This window comes from Rana temporaria, chromosome 8, assembly GCF_905171775.1.
Source record: "Rana temporaria chromosome 8, aRanTem1.1, whole genome shotgun sequence".
NCBI lineage: Eukaryota > Metazoa > Chordata > Amphibia > Anura > Ranidae > Rana > Rana temporaria.
Genome location: NC_053496.1, coordinates 17,937,375 through 17,950,742, shown reverse-complemented (window position 1 = coordinate 17,950,742; position 13,368 = coordinate 17,937,375). Strand labels below are relative to the sequence as shown.

Here is a 13,368-nt window from a genome sequence, read left to right as displayed (position 1 = left end):
CCCCTTCATATGGCACTTGCCATGGCTGCCATACCCTAGATACGCCACTGCTCCCACCGACAGGGGTGTTTACTTTTATTGCTTTATTTAAAGGAAAAAGAAAACCGTTGATTTAATAGCTTAAAAAAAAAGTTACTTGAAATCTCTCCTTTTTTCACTTCTTCATTGACTGTCATTTTGTGGGTTATTTAAAACTTGACTAACATATAGAGGCGATTCAGTTCGCATGTGCCGCGCTATATAAGTTTTTCATTCATTCATTCATTCATTCATATAAAATCTAATCTCTAGTTACCACTTTTTTCTTGTTTAATTTGTTTAAGACTTTGCAAAGCAAAAGACACAAAGGGGTTTATTTACTAAGGCCAAAGAGTGCAACATTCAAGTCAAGTTAATTATGTAAACGTTACAAAAACCCCCTTCATGTATCGAAATCAAGAAGAGAGGCCAAAGAAAGGGGAAAAACGAAATGGACCCCCATCCAAAAAAGCAGCAATTTTGAGATATACAAAAGTGTAGAGGGTTCTTTACTGTAAGAGCGGCAAGGATGTGGAATTCTCTTCCACAGGCGGTGGCTTCAGCGGGGGGGCAGCGATAGTTTAAAAAAACTAGTAGCTAAGCACCTGAACGACCACAACATACAGGGATATACAATGTAATACTGACATATAATCACACACATAGGTTGGACTTGACGGACTTGTCTTTTTTTCAACCTCACCTACTATGCAAGAAGCTATATGTGTCTTCGGTATAATCAGGGCTTTTTTTTCTTACAGAATAGGTGCAGGAACTCCCTCCTTCTGAGTCACCTCTTGTGTCCACCCCCTACCCACCTCCAAGCACCATTTATTAGTTTCACCCCCTACCCACCTCTGAGCACCATTTCTTGGTTCCACCTCCGAGGCACCATTCTTTGGTTCCACCCCCTCCCCACCTCCGAGCACTATTCCTTTTCTCCACCCCCTACCCACCTCCGAGCACCATTCCTTGTTTCCATTCCCTACCCATCTCTGAGCACCATTGCTTGGTTCCCTCCCCACCTCAGAACACTATTCCTTGGTTCCATCCCCTACCCACCTCCGAGCACTATCTCTTGGTTCCACCCCCTACCCACCTCCAAGCACCATTCCTTGGTTTTACCCCCTACCCACCTCTGAGCACCATTCCCTGGTTCCACTCCTTACCCACCTCCGAGCACCGTTTCTTGGTTCCACCCCCTACCCACCTCCGAGCACCATTATATACATTCAGTGCTCTTGCCTGAACTGCGTTCCCCCTCGTTCCTGCTGAAAAATATAATATTTAAGTATAATATTCCTATAGGAAGCATACAGCCTGATGATAATGGAGTATCACAGGGCAGATCAGAAGGTAAATATCAAACAAGGGTACATTAATCACTTCCACGATTGATCTCAGTGTAGTATATGATAAAAAGAAGAATGGAAAATGTGCCAACTAGTAATGTATAGTGTAAATTACAAAAAGGTTGCTAATAGTGAGACATTAACAACAATAAATGTGAGAAAAAAGGGCACTACCTTATCAATATCACAATATCACATATATAACATTCCTAAATATTATCAGTCCATAATAAAAACAAATTGAAAACAATTGGTGCCATGAAAAAATTATAATTAAAATGTTGAATGTTGCATAGCCCAAAAAAACTTTCTATTAGTTGTGACAATAATATAAAGTGTATATAAAAAATATTATAATTTTTTATATAATGATAAAAGTATTGTGTATAAATAGTCCAATTATTAAACTCCAACACCATTGTGTTTGTCAAATATGGTGCTCCAATATTGCTCCACCCAAAGTGAGATCAATTGCGCTCACCAGAAACATTCGGCCAGCAAGTGACCACCATCAAGCATCGATTTGTATAAATCTTGCCCCTCGAGTAATGAGCCAAACTTAATCCACTCAATCTTCTATCTCCTTTCCCAATCACTTCCTGATGATGCGCTCATGCATGAAATGCATAGAAAAGAGGCTTGAGACGCGCGCTCTTGAGTTCACCTGGGATTTTTGGAACACACGTCACACAGCGTACAGGTTTGGACGTCACAGATCCCCGAGCTGCAAATGTGTTGATGCCTTACAAAGATTGCATACATAGCCCGTGATTGGGAAAGGAGATAGAAGATTGAGTGGATTAAGTTTGGCTTATCGATTGAGGGACAAGATTTATACAAATCCATGCTTGATGGTCACTTGCTGGCCGAATGTTTCAGGCGAGCGCAATTGATTATATCACTTTGGGTGGAGCACTGTTTCTTTGACAATTGTAGCACTATATTTGACAGACACAACAGTGTTGGAGTTTAATAATTGGACTATTTATACACAACTTTTATAATCTTTTTTATAAAAAAAAGTATTATTTTTTTATATACAATTTTTTTTGTTTTTGTCACAACCAATAGTTTTAGAGCCGGTTCACACTGGGGCGACTTGAGATCCGATTTGAAGTCGCCTCAAGTCGTCCCAAGTCGCGCTGTCGAGAAAAACAATGCAAGTGAATGGGAGCGGTTTTAATACACACGACTCAAGTCGCTCCGACTTCAAAAGAAGTTCCTGTGCTACTTCAATTCGACTTGTAGGCGATTTGTACCCATTGATTTCAATGGAAGTCTGATCCAAGTCTGATCCAAGTCGGATCACTGTCTTAACTGAAGCGACTTTCCAGGAAGATAACATACATTTCTCAGGCAAACCTCTCCCTCCCCCTCCCTCCCCTAGAGCTGATTGTTGTTTGATTGGCCACTGGAAAGTCTCCTGTCCTGGAGACGACTTCAAGTTGTGTTGTAAATCGCCCCAGATCGCCCTGTGGTTCATGCTCAAGTCGTGTCGGAGTCGACTCTGAAAGTCGCGCTCGAAGTCGTGTCGCCCTAGTGTGAACCGACTCTTATTGTACCATTCATACATTTTATTTATAAAATTAAAAAATATTTTCATAATAGTAAGAAATTTTATATATTGCGTTCACAAATTTGTGATATTGATATGGTAGCGCCCTTTTTTCTCACACATCCAGTGTAGTATATGTCTCAATATCCCACACATATTCAGTGCCTACTTGTACATCCATGAGTACTTTTAGTAAGTAAATTAGAAGAGACTCTCTTGATCGATCACATTATTTACTCGCTGATACCAGAATCCCCCCCCCCCCCCCCACTGTCCTCTTTCCAGGAGTCCTGCATCAGATCCCTGCGTCGGCTCTGTTGAAGATTACACATATTAATGACCTTTCTCTCTCCCCTGCATGACCGTGTTCATGCCCAGTGATTGGCCACGCAGACCCTAGCACTGCATCCTGGATGGTGAGACGGTCATTAAATCTCTCCTCTTAGCTACAAGTACTCCAGTGGCGGCCCGCCCATAGGGGGCGCCCGGGCGCCGCCCCCCTCCCCCCACAGCTAGTCAAAAAAAAAAAAATCCCTTAAAAAAAAAAAAAAAAAAATGTCCCTTTAAAAAAAAAGTGCACTGTGTACTGTGTAGGAGCGCCGGCCCCAGTGCTCTATAAAAGCGTGATGCCAATGCAATCCCGTGATTACAAGCAAGATGCTTAATTTGAGGGGTTTTGTGAGGCTTTGTGGCGCACTGCACAGTGCCTCTACACTCGTATTGGTCATTCTCCTTCATATCTTCCTGTGGATTGGCACCGCCGTAGGATATGGGCGGTGCTTTGCCCGAGCAGCGACATCACTTCTGGTTTCACTTTCTGTGCCAGCATGGAAATCGGCTCCCTGATCGTCAATGAAGGAAGCATTGAGCAAGGTACTGATCTGAGCAGAGAGAGAGTGTTACCCTGTCAGTGTCCTATACAGCAGCACCTTGTACTGTGATCTGGGATGATCGGACTACAGGTGGAGAGAGGGAGGGGGAGGGTGATCTGCTTCTGTGCCCCAGTCATTTACCCGACCATGTGCTAATTAAACATCATCTCCTGACTGTATACCACACGAGGGATCCCAGCACTGTGTCCTGCTACTGCCATGCTTTTCAGACTCCAGTATACAGGTCTATCTGTATCCAGAGCGCCCTGCTGCTTCAACTCTGCCCTAAAATCAGCATTCAGCCAGAGCCATTCACCCGACTGTGTGCTGTGTTAGAGAGACATGTGTCAGGCAGGAGAGGGGAGAGGAGGGGGGCCATGGGGGACTGGTTCCGATCTAATACTTCTCTTATTCATTAACTAAATCCCTGGGGGAGTACAGTGATACATCTCCCTCTCTCTTATCTATCTATCTTCATATCCATCTATCTACATGTCTCTATCTATCTATCTATCTATCTATCTATCTATCTATCTATCTATCTGTCTATCTATCTATCTATCTATCTGTCTATCTATCTACATGTCTGTCTATCTATCTATCTATCTATCTATCTATCTATCTATCTATCTATCTATCTACATGTCTGTCTGTCTATCTATCTATCTATCTATCTACATGTCTGTCTGTATCTATCTATCTATTTATCTATCTATCTATCTATCTATCTATCTATCTATCTATCTATCTATCTATGTGTTCTATCTATTTCCTATATGTTTATCTATCTATCTATCTACATGTCTGTCTGTCTGTCTATCTATCTGTCTACATGTCTGTCTGTCTATCTATCTATCTATCTATCTATCTATCTATCTACATGTCTGTATCTATCTATCTATCTATCTATCTATCTATGTGTTCTATCTATTTCCTATATGTTTATCTATCTATCTAGCTATCTATCTATCTATCTATCTACATGTCTGTATCTATCTATCTATCTATCTATCTATCTATCTATCTATCTATCTATCTATCTATCTATCTATCTATGTGTTCTATCTATTTCCTATATGTTTATCTATCTATCTATCTATCTACATGTCTGTCTATCTATCTATCTACATGTCTGTCTCTATCTATCTACATGTCTGTATCTATCTATCTATCTATCTACATGTCTCTATCTATCTATCTATCTATCTATCTATCTATCTATCTATCTATCTATCTATCTATCTATCCTATCTATCTATCTATGTGTTCTATCTATTTCCTATATGTTTATCTATCTATCTATCTATCTATCTATCTATCTATCTATCTATCTATCTACATGTCTGTCTATCTATCTATCTACATGTCTGTATCTATCTATCTACATGTCTGTATCTATCTATCTACATGTCTGTCTCTATCTATCTACATGTCTGTCTCTATCTATCTACATGTCTGTATCTATCTATCTATCTATCTATCTATCTACATGTCTGTATATCTATCTACATGTCTGTCTCTATCTATCTATCTATCTATCTATCTATCTATCTATCTATCTATCTATCTATCTATCTGTCTACATGTCTGTCTGTCTATCTATCTATTTACATGTCTGTCTATCTATCTATCTACATGTCTGTATATCTATCTATCTATCTATCTACATGTCTGTATATCTATCTATCTATCTATCTACATGTCTATCTATCTATCTATCTATCTTCATGTCTGTTTATCTATCTGCCTGTCTGTAGGCCCTATTGCGGGCGAGTGATGGGGGGGGGGGGTTGGGTTGTGGTTTGCGCCCCCCCAAAAAAATGGAGCACCAGACGCCACTGAAGTACTCCTGTATTTTTGAAGGCGCCTTAAGGTGAAGAGAGATTGGGAAGCTGAGTGTAAGGGTACCCTATCAAGAGAACCTGTCACTTTTCCCTTAATGCAGTCTTTACCTCTTATTACAGGCCACATATTTCTGTCCTGCTGGATTCTCTTGAATGAACCAGTAAACCTGACACATGTCATAATATATTACTGTGTATGCCATTCATTGATTTGTATGTACATTTTTCCACATTGCTACAATCCTTAATATTTGTCATGTTTTATAACTAAGTTAGCTGAGAAGGCTGACTTATAAAGAAGTGACATGACTTTACCCTGGCCATGTAATTACTTTGATTTTTTATTTATTTTTCCAGAACATATATAAAGCACAGCAGCACTTTGTACCAATGTCCTCTGTTTTTACTTTTTTCAAGACTGCAAGAATAATGTGTCCCTTTCTTCCCAATGTTCCTGTTTTTTAATAGTCTTTGTTCATTTTATTTGAGATATATTTATTACTTAATTTTTAATTATGTTGTGCTTTATTTCCAGTCTGAAAATGATGAAAGAATAGTGATGTATGACAGCATTGGGCCAAATATCTGTATGGGGGACCACAAGGTAATGTATTATTTTTTAAATTTAAATGTTCTTTTCCATAGTATAAAAAGACACTTATAAATACCGCTCATGTTTGATGACCACTTCTTCATTATGTTGGTCATTTGTCTCCGGTCTCAATGTTCTGACCCACAAACTAGAAATAAGCATGCAAAAAGTGCATACTGCTGTGAGTGTGGACCCATAATTTACATATTTTCTAGGACAGGGACTCAAACTATTGAAACCTTTGGATTAGCATAATTGGCAGATGTATTTAAAATAGAGTGTTCAACAGTGGCTGTCTTCATAACCTCTCTCAGTACAGATGTTCTTTAAAAGGGGTTGTAAACACTCAAGGTTTTTCACCTTAATGCCTATGCATTAAGGTTAAAAAAACTCCTGTAGTGCAGCTGCCTCCCAGAGCCCCCCTTTTTCTTACCTGAACCCGATCGTTCCAGCAGCCGGGACGAGCACAGCAGCTCCAGCTGCTGTGTCTCGGGTCCTCATTGGATAGATTGATAGCAGCCAAAGCCATTGGCTCCAGCTGCTGGCAATCAAATCCAGTGACATGGAAGCTGGGGGGAGGGGCCGGGCCGAGTCCTGTTGTCTATGTCAATGGATGCCGCAGTAAGACTCGAGAGCTTCCCCGTACGAGTGCCCCAATGCTCCCATGAATTGTGGCTCCCCGTGGGGGCACTTGAGAAGAGGAGGAGCCAGGAGGGCTGCTGAGGGACGACAGAAGAGGATCAAGGCTCTGTGAAAAACCCATGCACAGAAGAAGTATAACATGTTTGTTTAAAGAAAAATAAAAACCTTTACAACCCCTTTTAATGCTGCAGGATGTAGAAAGACCTAGAAATCATCAAGTCTATTTTGTACTATCTGTCTCCACTGAAGATCTAATCTAAGTTGATGTTGACTGAAGTGGACCTATGCGCAAATTTTAACATAAAGCAATATAAGCTGTCTTGCTGGTATAAATAAATATAAAGTAATAGGACTGAACTACAAGCACAATTCCAAAAAAAGTTGGGACACTGTGTAAAATCTATATAAAAACAGAATGCATTGATTTGCAAATATACCCATATTTTAGTCACAATAGAAAATAGAAATCATATCAAATGTTTACACTGAGAAAATGTACCATAAGAATAAAAAAATATATATAATTATAAAATTGTTGTCAGCAACAAGTCTCAAAAAAGTTTGGGACGGGCTCAACAAAAAGCTGTACAAGTCTAATTCCAAAAAAGTTAGGGCAGGGTTATGTCTACCACGGTGTAACCTCCCCCTGTTCTTTTGTCGATATTCTGTAAACGTCTAGGAACTTGAGGAGACCAGTTGCTGGAGTTTTGGGAGAGAAATATTGTCGTATTCTTGCCTGAGCATATGCTGCTTTACAATCTGGATATTTCCGCATTCATGGTTCCTTTCCAGATGTGCAATCTGCCCATTTCAATACGCATTGATGCACCCGCATACCATCAGAGATGCAGGCTTTTGAATTGAGTGCTGATAATAAGCCAGAAGGTCCCTCTCTCATCTTTTGTCCAGAGGATGTGGTGCCCATAGTTGCCAAAAATAATGTCAAATTTTGATTTGTTTGACCACACAACAATTTTAAATGAGCTTTGGCCCAGAGAAGATGTTCAGATATGGCTTATTCTTTGCATGATGGAGCTTTTCCTTGCATTTTTGGATGGCATGGCGAACTGTGTTCAGACAATGATTTTTGGAAGTGTTCCTGAGCCTATGCAGTGATGTCCATCACAGTATCCAGCATGTTTTTAATGCAGTGCTGTCCGAGTGCCCGAAGATCACAGGCATCCAATATTAGGTTTCGGCCTTGTGCAGAGATTTCTCCAGATTCTCAAAATCTTTTGCTGATTTGTACTGTAGATGATTATATATTAAGTCTTTGCATGCAATTTTACATTGGTAAACAGTTTTAATTTTTTTTACGATTTTTAGCCAGCTATTCTCAGATTATTGTGCCTTTTCGCATCCTTACTTCTGAGACACTCTCAAAGATGCTCTTTTTATACCCAGTCATGGTACTGACACGTTGCCAAATAACCTAATTGGCTGCAAAATGTTCTTCCAGCTCATCCTTGTTAGTACCACTTACTTTGCCAGCTTTTTGTTGTGTTGTGCCAACTTTTCTGACACGTGTTGCTGCCATCAATTAAAAAATTGCCCTGGTACATTTTCTCAGTTCAAACATTTGACATATTTCGAGTTTTAATCACAAACAAAATATCGGTTTATGAGATTTGCAAATCATTGCGTTTTGTTTTTATGTTACATTTACACAGTGTCTTAACTCTTTTGGAATTAGGGTTGTATTAACCTTGCATATAGAAAATTCTGCCTTAGCCCACAGCACAGCCAAGCTGAGACAGAGACCCTGTTTTGAACACATCAGTTCGAGTCAATTAGCACTCTGATCCCACTCTAAATTTAAACAGCACCGGTACTTGGAAGTAACCAGGCTCTACATACATATTACCTCTTGTCAAGTGTACCTGTCACAAGCACTTCTGCACTTTATCTCACATTTGATGTACAGGGCGGCACTACCTTTACATTTTATTCTACTTGGGTTCTGATATCACCTTCAGTGCTTGCTGCAGTACCACGACCCGTAGACTTGACAGGCACGGGAATACATTAATTTATCATTAAAGAGTCTTCACCTTTAAAAAAAAGAAAAAAAAAATTCTGCATTATGTTTCCTTTGTTGCTATACACATGTATGAATGTCCCATCGCTTACCCACATGGTCTCTGTTGAATGAGAAAATTGGAGATCGGGTTAGCAGCTCCTTCCCTTTTATTAAAGCTGATTTTATCAAGTAATTAAGCCATCACACTTAAAAGAGCATGGGTTATACTGTATTTATTGGCGTATAACACTCACTTTTTTACACTGAAAATAGAGGGTAAACTGTGCCTGCGTGTTATACGCAGGGGGCTGTGGAAAGTTTTTTCCTGAAACTTCCCTTTTAAAGTTAGGGTGCGTGTTATACACCTGTGCGTGTTATACGCTGATAAATACGGTAATTTTTTTTTTTTTTCAAGAAAGGGGTTTCATTGATTCTGTTATTCATGCCATAAATGCCATAACATTACCATAATACTGGTTAAGTAAAATGTCATGTGTAGGAGAGCCCATGCACACAGGACATTTTTACTGCTGCTGTTAGGGGCGTTTGACATTTTTTTAACTGCCTCTTTTGCCCCTCCATGTTAGTTTATGTGTCCATGCACATAAGTATAAGTCTTTAGGGGGAGTAGAAAAAAAACGACAGCCTGTACTTCCAGGAGCAGTAAAAACAAGCTGTAAAAATGCTGCTAAACGCATCAAGCCGCAATAACACTAAAGTAAAAACGTGGCTAAACACGAAAAAAATTCATTTTTTTTAGCGCTGCTGTAGCACTGGTGTTTTTAAAACATGCTGTGTGCATGAGCCCTTAAGGTAATAACTTCTGCCAAGTTTTGTGAGGTAGTGCTAGACCTCTTTAGAGGTAAGTCGGTCTTTGGGGGCTCTGATTTGTGGAACATCCTCTGGGTGGGTCCATTCAAGTATGTGAAGATTGAGGAGGGGTATGGAAAGATGGCCTTGTAAACTCCATACAGTTGAAGAACAATGATTATTTTATTGTGTGATATAAAACCTATCCACTATGTTTTGGGGGTTGGGGCTCCCTTTTCTGCATGAACATACTGCAGACACTCCAGCCAAATTATTTTAACACTACCACAGAACCAAAGAAGGGGGGGCCCCCAATCCACTGAATTGTTATTTGTTTTTAGTCAACTCCATAAATTGATAATAATTCTTTAACTGTCTGGTGTTTTCAATACTTTCTTTTTCACTCACGCTGTTCCTCCCTGCCACAGTTTTCAAAGGTGTTGATTGTTTCATCTGTTTCCATGCTAGAGATATTTAATTTCTCAATAGGACAGAAAGTAAGGTGTAATCCCCTAAACAGAATTAGACTGCAATACAAACTTGCAGATTTGTAGTTTTATATTAAGGAAGATAGACAACCCAACAGTAGAACCATGGAGACGGATGTCAGGACACCCTGTATCTGTTTCAATAGACAACAGCTGAAATGAAGACCTTTTTGCATCTGTATTTCAAATCCTCTTACAGATCATGTGATCTTACTGTGATTGTAGACTAATAACTAACAAAGATTCACATCTTTCTTCTCTCTGTACAGCCTGTCTTCCTGTCCTTCCGATTAGCCGCTGGGGCAGGTAAAGCTAATGCACATGTGCACAAGTGTTGTATCGTGCAGTGATGTGGTGGTAAATATCCTTTTTTTTGTTTGTTTTTTTGTTTGTTTTTTTGTTTTTTCTTTTTTTCTTTTTTTTTTCAAATATCTTCAGTCATTCTTATTTAATGTAAACTGTGGAAAATGGGTAATATTAATGTAGGCACCCTAAGGTCAAGTAAATTACTGTAAGAGCTGCAACAAGTCCTTTTTTCTTTACAGGCTCCCCATTAAATTGTTATGCAAATTCTGACTTCCCCCAAAGTCATAGAATAGGAATGCTTCTGAAAAGGATGTTCAAGAATTGGGACATTGTGTTATGGGATGTGGAGTAGGTACTTCACATGCTCACATTACAATGGAAATAGGTGAACATATCACATTTCGAGTCTCCGGCTCTCTAAATTGTTAAATTTATGTTCTTTCTTTTGAAGAATATCAAAATCATTCAAAGATGCAATTTCCCAGGTAAGAACAAACGGTTAGCACAATATGACATGTACAAGAAAACCTCTCACTGGGTCATCGTGAAAGCAAATGGAAGTCATTCTATTAACACTGACACAACTATGGATTATCTTCAAAGGTCTGGTAGAATGTTTAGTATTAGTTAAGATCAGACCCCATGGGAGTTTACAGTCTTTTTCCTCAACAGCATTAAAACATTCCAACTACTGTATGTTGTTTGTCATGCCTTTCAGTACATTAAGATTAAGCACTTATCCACTCAGTTATTTTGCAGAGGCCTTTGATTATGACCTCAACAGGTTTTGAACATAGAGGTTGTCATGGCCCTAATGACCTTTCCTTTATTCTATGCCAATATCTGGTCCACCTCAGTGATGGTTTCTTAAATTTAAATGATATGATAAATGTGGTACCGAATTGGGTCTAGAGGACTTGGAAGCACTTTTCAGAATAACATAAATACATATGTGATGAAAGCCAACTATAAGCCCCCCACTCGTAGGGAAAAATCATATTGGGGCTCCATTAAACAGAAAACCAGAAAGTTAAACTGAAACTTGGCTTAGACTACTTGACCAATTTTTCACAGCAACTAAACAGACTCTTGACTAATGCAATCACTTTTACCTCAAAGTCCCACAAACGAAACTCGAGGAGGTAAAAATTGACTTTGTTTTGTTTTCAATTTGTCTTTATTAAACATTTTCTTTGATACAAAAACAGTTTTAGCATTTATATAGGATTATATATCTGTATCTGATTGTTGTTCAATTTACAGAATCCTAATCTATCTACAAAAATCTCATTATCATTAAAACTACATATACGCCATCCAATCAACTTCCATACATCCTCATCCCCTTTCATCCTCCATACAAAAAAAAGAACCCCTTCCCGTACTCGTTTTTAATCTTTTTCATTTTCCTTTATGGTACCCCCTCTATATTTTCCCCAATTTACATTTCATAAATATTCTTCCATTCCTTTTGCACGCCTGAATCTATCCCAGTTTTGCCATATTACTGGCATTTGGCTGTTAATATATCCTTCTTCTCTTATTTGTTTTTCCATATATTGTATTTCGTTCATTTCACATATCCAGTCATCAATATTTGGGCTCTTATTCTCTCTCTATTTACGTGCTATTATTGTTCTAGCTGCAGATATCATATGGTGAAAAATATCTTTCTTAATGTTCTTGGAAGTGGACTTTGAATGTGCTTTTGGAAGGAAAACATATGAGCAAATGTAAAAAAGTATACCAAATTTTATTACAACACTTTAAAAATCACTTAAAATGCATATTACAGACACAGATTAATTTATTGTAGATCATAACAGTGTGGTATATTAAACCGAAGAATGCAATTTCAAAGGCGTGATGGACTGATGTGTTTTGCGATATTATCGCTTTTTCAGGATCCAACCCTTTAGTTAAGCATATGATCCAACTCAGTCCCTAATGTACAACGGACCAAACAGTGCTGGCAAAATTAGGTAAAAATCTGTATTAAGCATAAGGCATAGGGTGATAACCATCCTTAAAGAATGCAAGCCACATCCTCAGCAATGCCCAGAAAAAATAAGTTATCCCATGGTAAGCCAAAGGGGTCAATCAGGTCCAGAAACTCAGCCTGAGGATTCCAATGAATGCACTCCCAAGTGACGAGCCTCACCTTCAACCAGATATATGGTTCACAGCAAAAGCACACCCAAAGTCCCTTTTTACCTCCTTTGAGTTCCATTTGTGGGACTTCGGTCAGTCATGTTATATAACTTGCTAAACAAGTATTTGGTCTTAGATTGTATGTATGCATGTATTGATTTTACTGGAGTCTCCAGGCCAGTTAGGAGGTTAAGGACACTTAGGTGTCCTTTTATGAAACTATGAACAGTGGCCACTGATTTCAGTTCATTAACAGTTTATAAAATCTTATTCCAGCTCTTCCTTGTTAGTGCCACTTACTTTGCCAGTTTTTTGTTGCCTTGTCCCAACTTTTTTTTTTTTAAACGTATCGCTGTCATCAATTTTAAAATTACCTTATTTTTTTTCTTAAAGCTTGAGCTGTGGCTGATTTACCTCCTGTTTGATGGTGCCTACATAGTTCTGAGCCAATTCCACTTGGAGGAGCCAGTGGTATTACTCCATCTTCATAGTTCTCTGTAAGGGGGGCATTCTTACCACTACTTTAAAAAAGGGCATTCTTCTTACTGACCACCAAAGTAAGGGGCATTGTTCCCACTGACCCCCAATGAATGGGTTTTATCAGGGGTTCCCCGAGACCTGAAAATTATTTTTAGGGTTCCCCAGCGGTAAAAAGGTTGAGAAAGGCTGGTTTAAACAATTGATATGTTTTCTATTGTGAAAAAAATGGGTTTGAGAT

The 13,368-nt window shown here is 38.9% G+C and overlaps 1 protein-coding gene across 2 annotated transcripts in view; it reads left to right on the top strand.

The window, feature by feature from the left end:
• The window catches only part of INPP5A (inositol polyphosphate-5-phosphatase A), a 599,826-nt gene that overhangs the window by 583,600 nt on the left and 2,858 nt on the right, over nt 1-13,368 (top strand). Inside the window, exons 14-15 of one of the 2 annotated variants that reach the window (XM_040361359.1) lie at nt 6,177-6,245; nt 10,463-10,499. In XM_040361359.1, the coding sequence (XP_040217293.1) occupies nt 6,177-6,245; nt 10,463-10,499 (106 nt within the window). Of the gene's footprint in view, nt 1-6,176; nt 6,246-10,462; nt 10,551-13,368 lie in introns of both variants that reach the window. The other variant, XM_040361360.1, reaches the window with a different exon arrangement.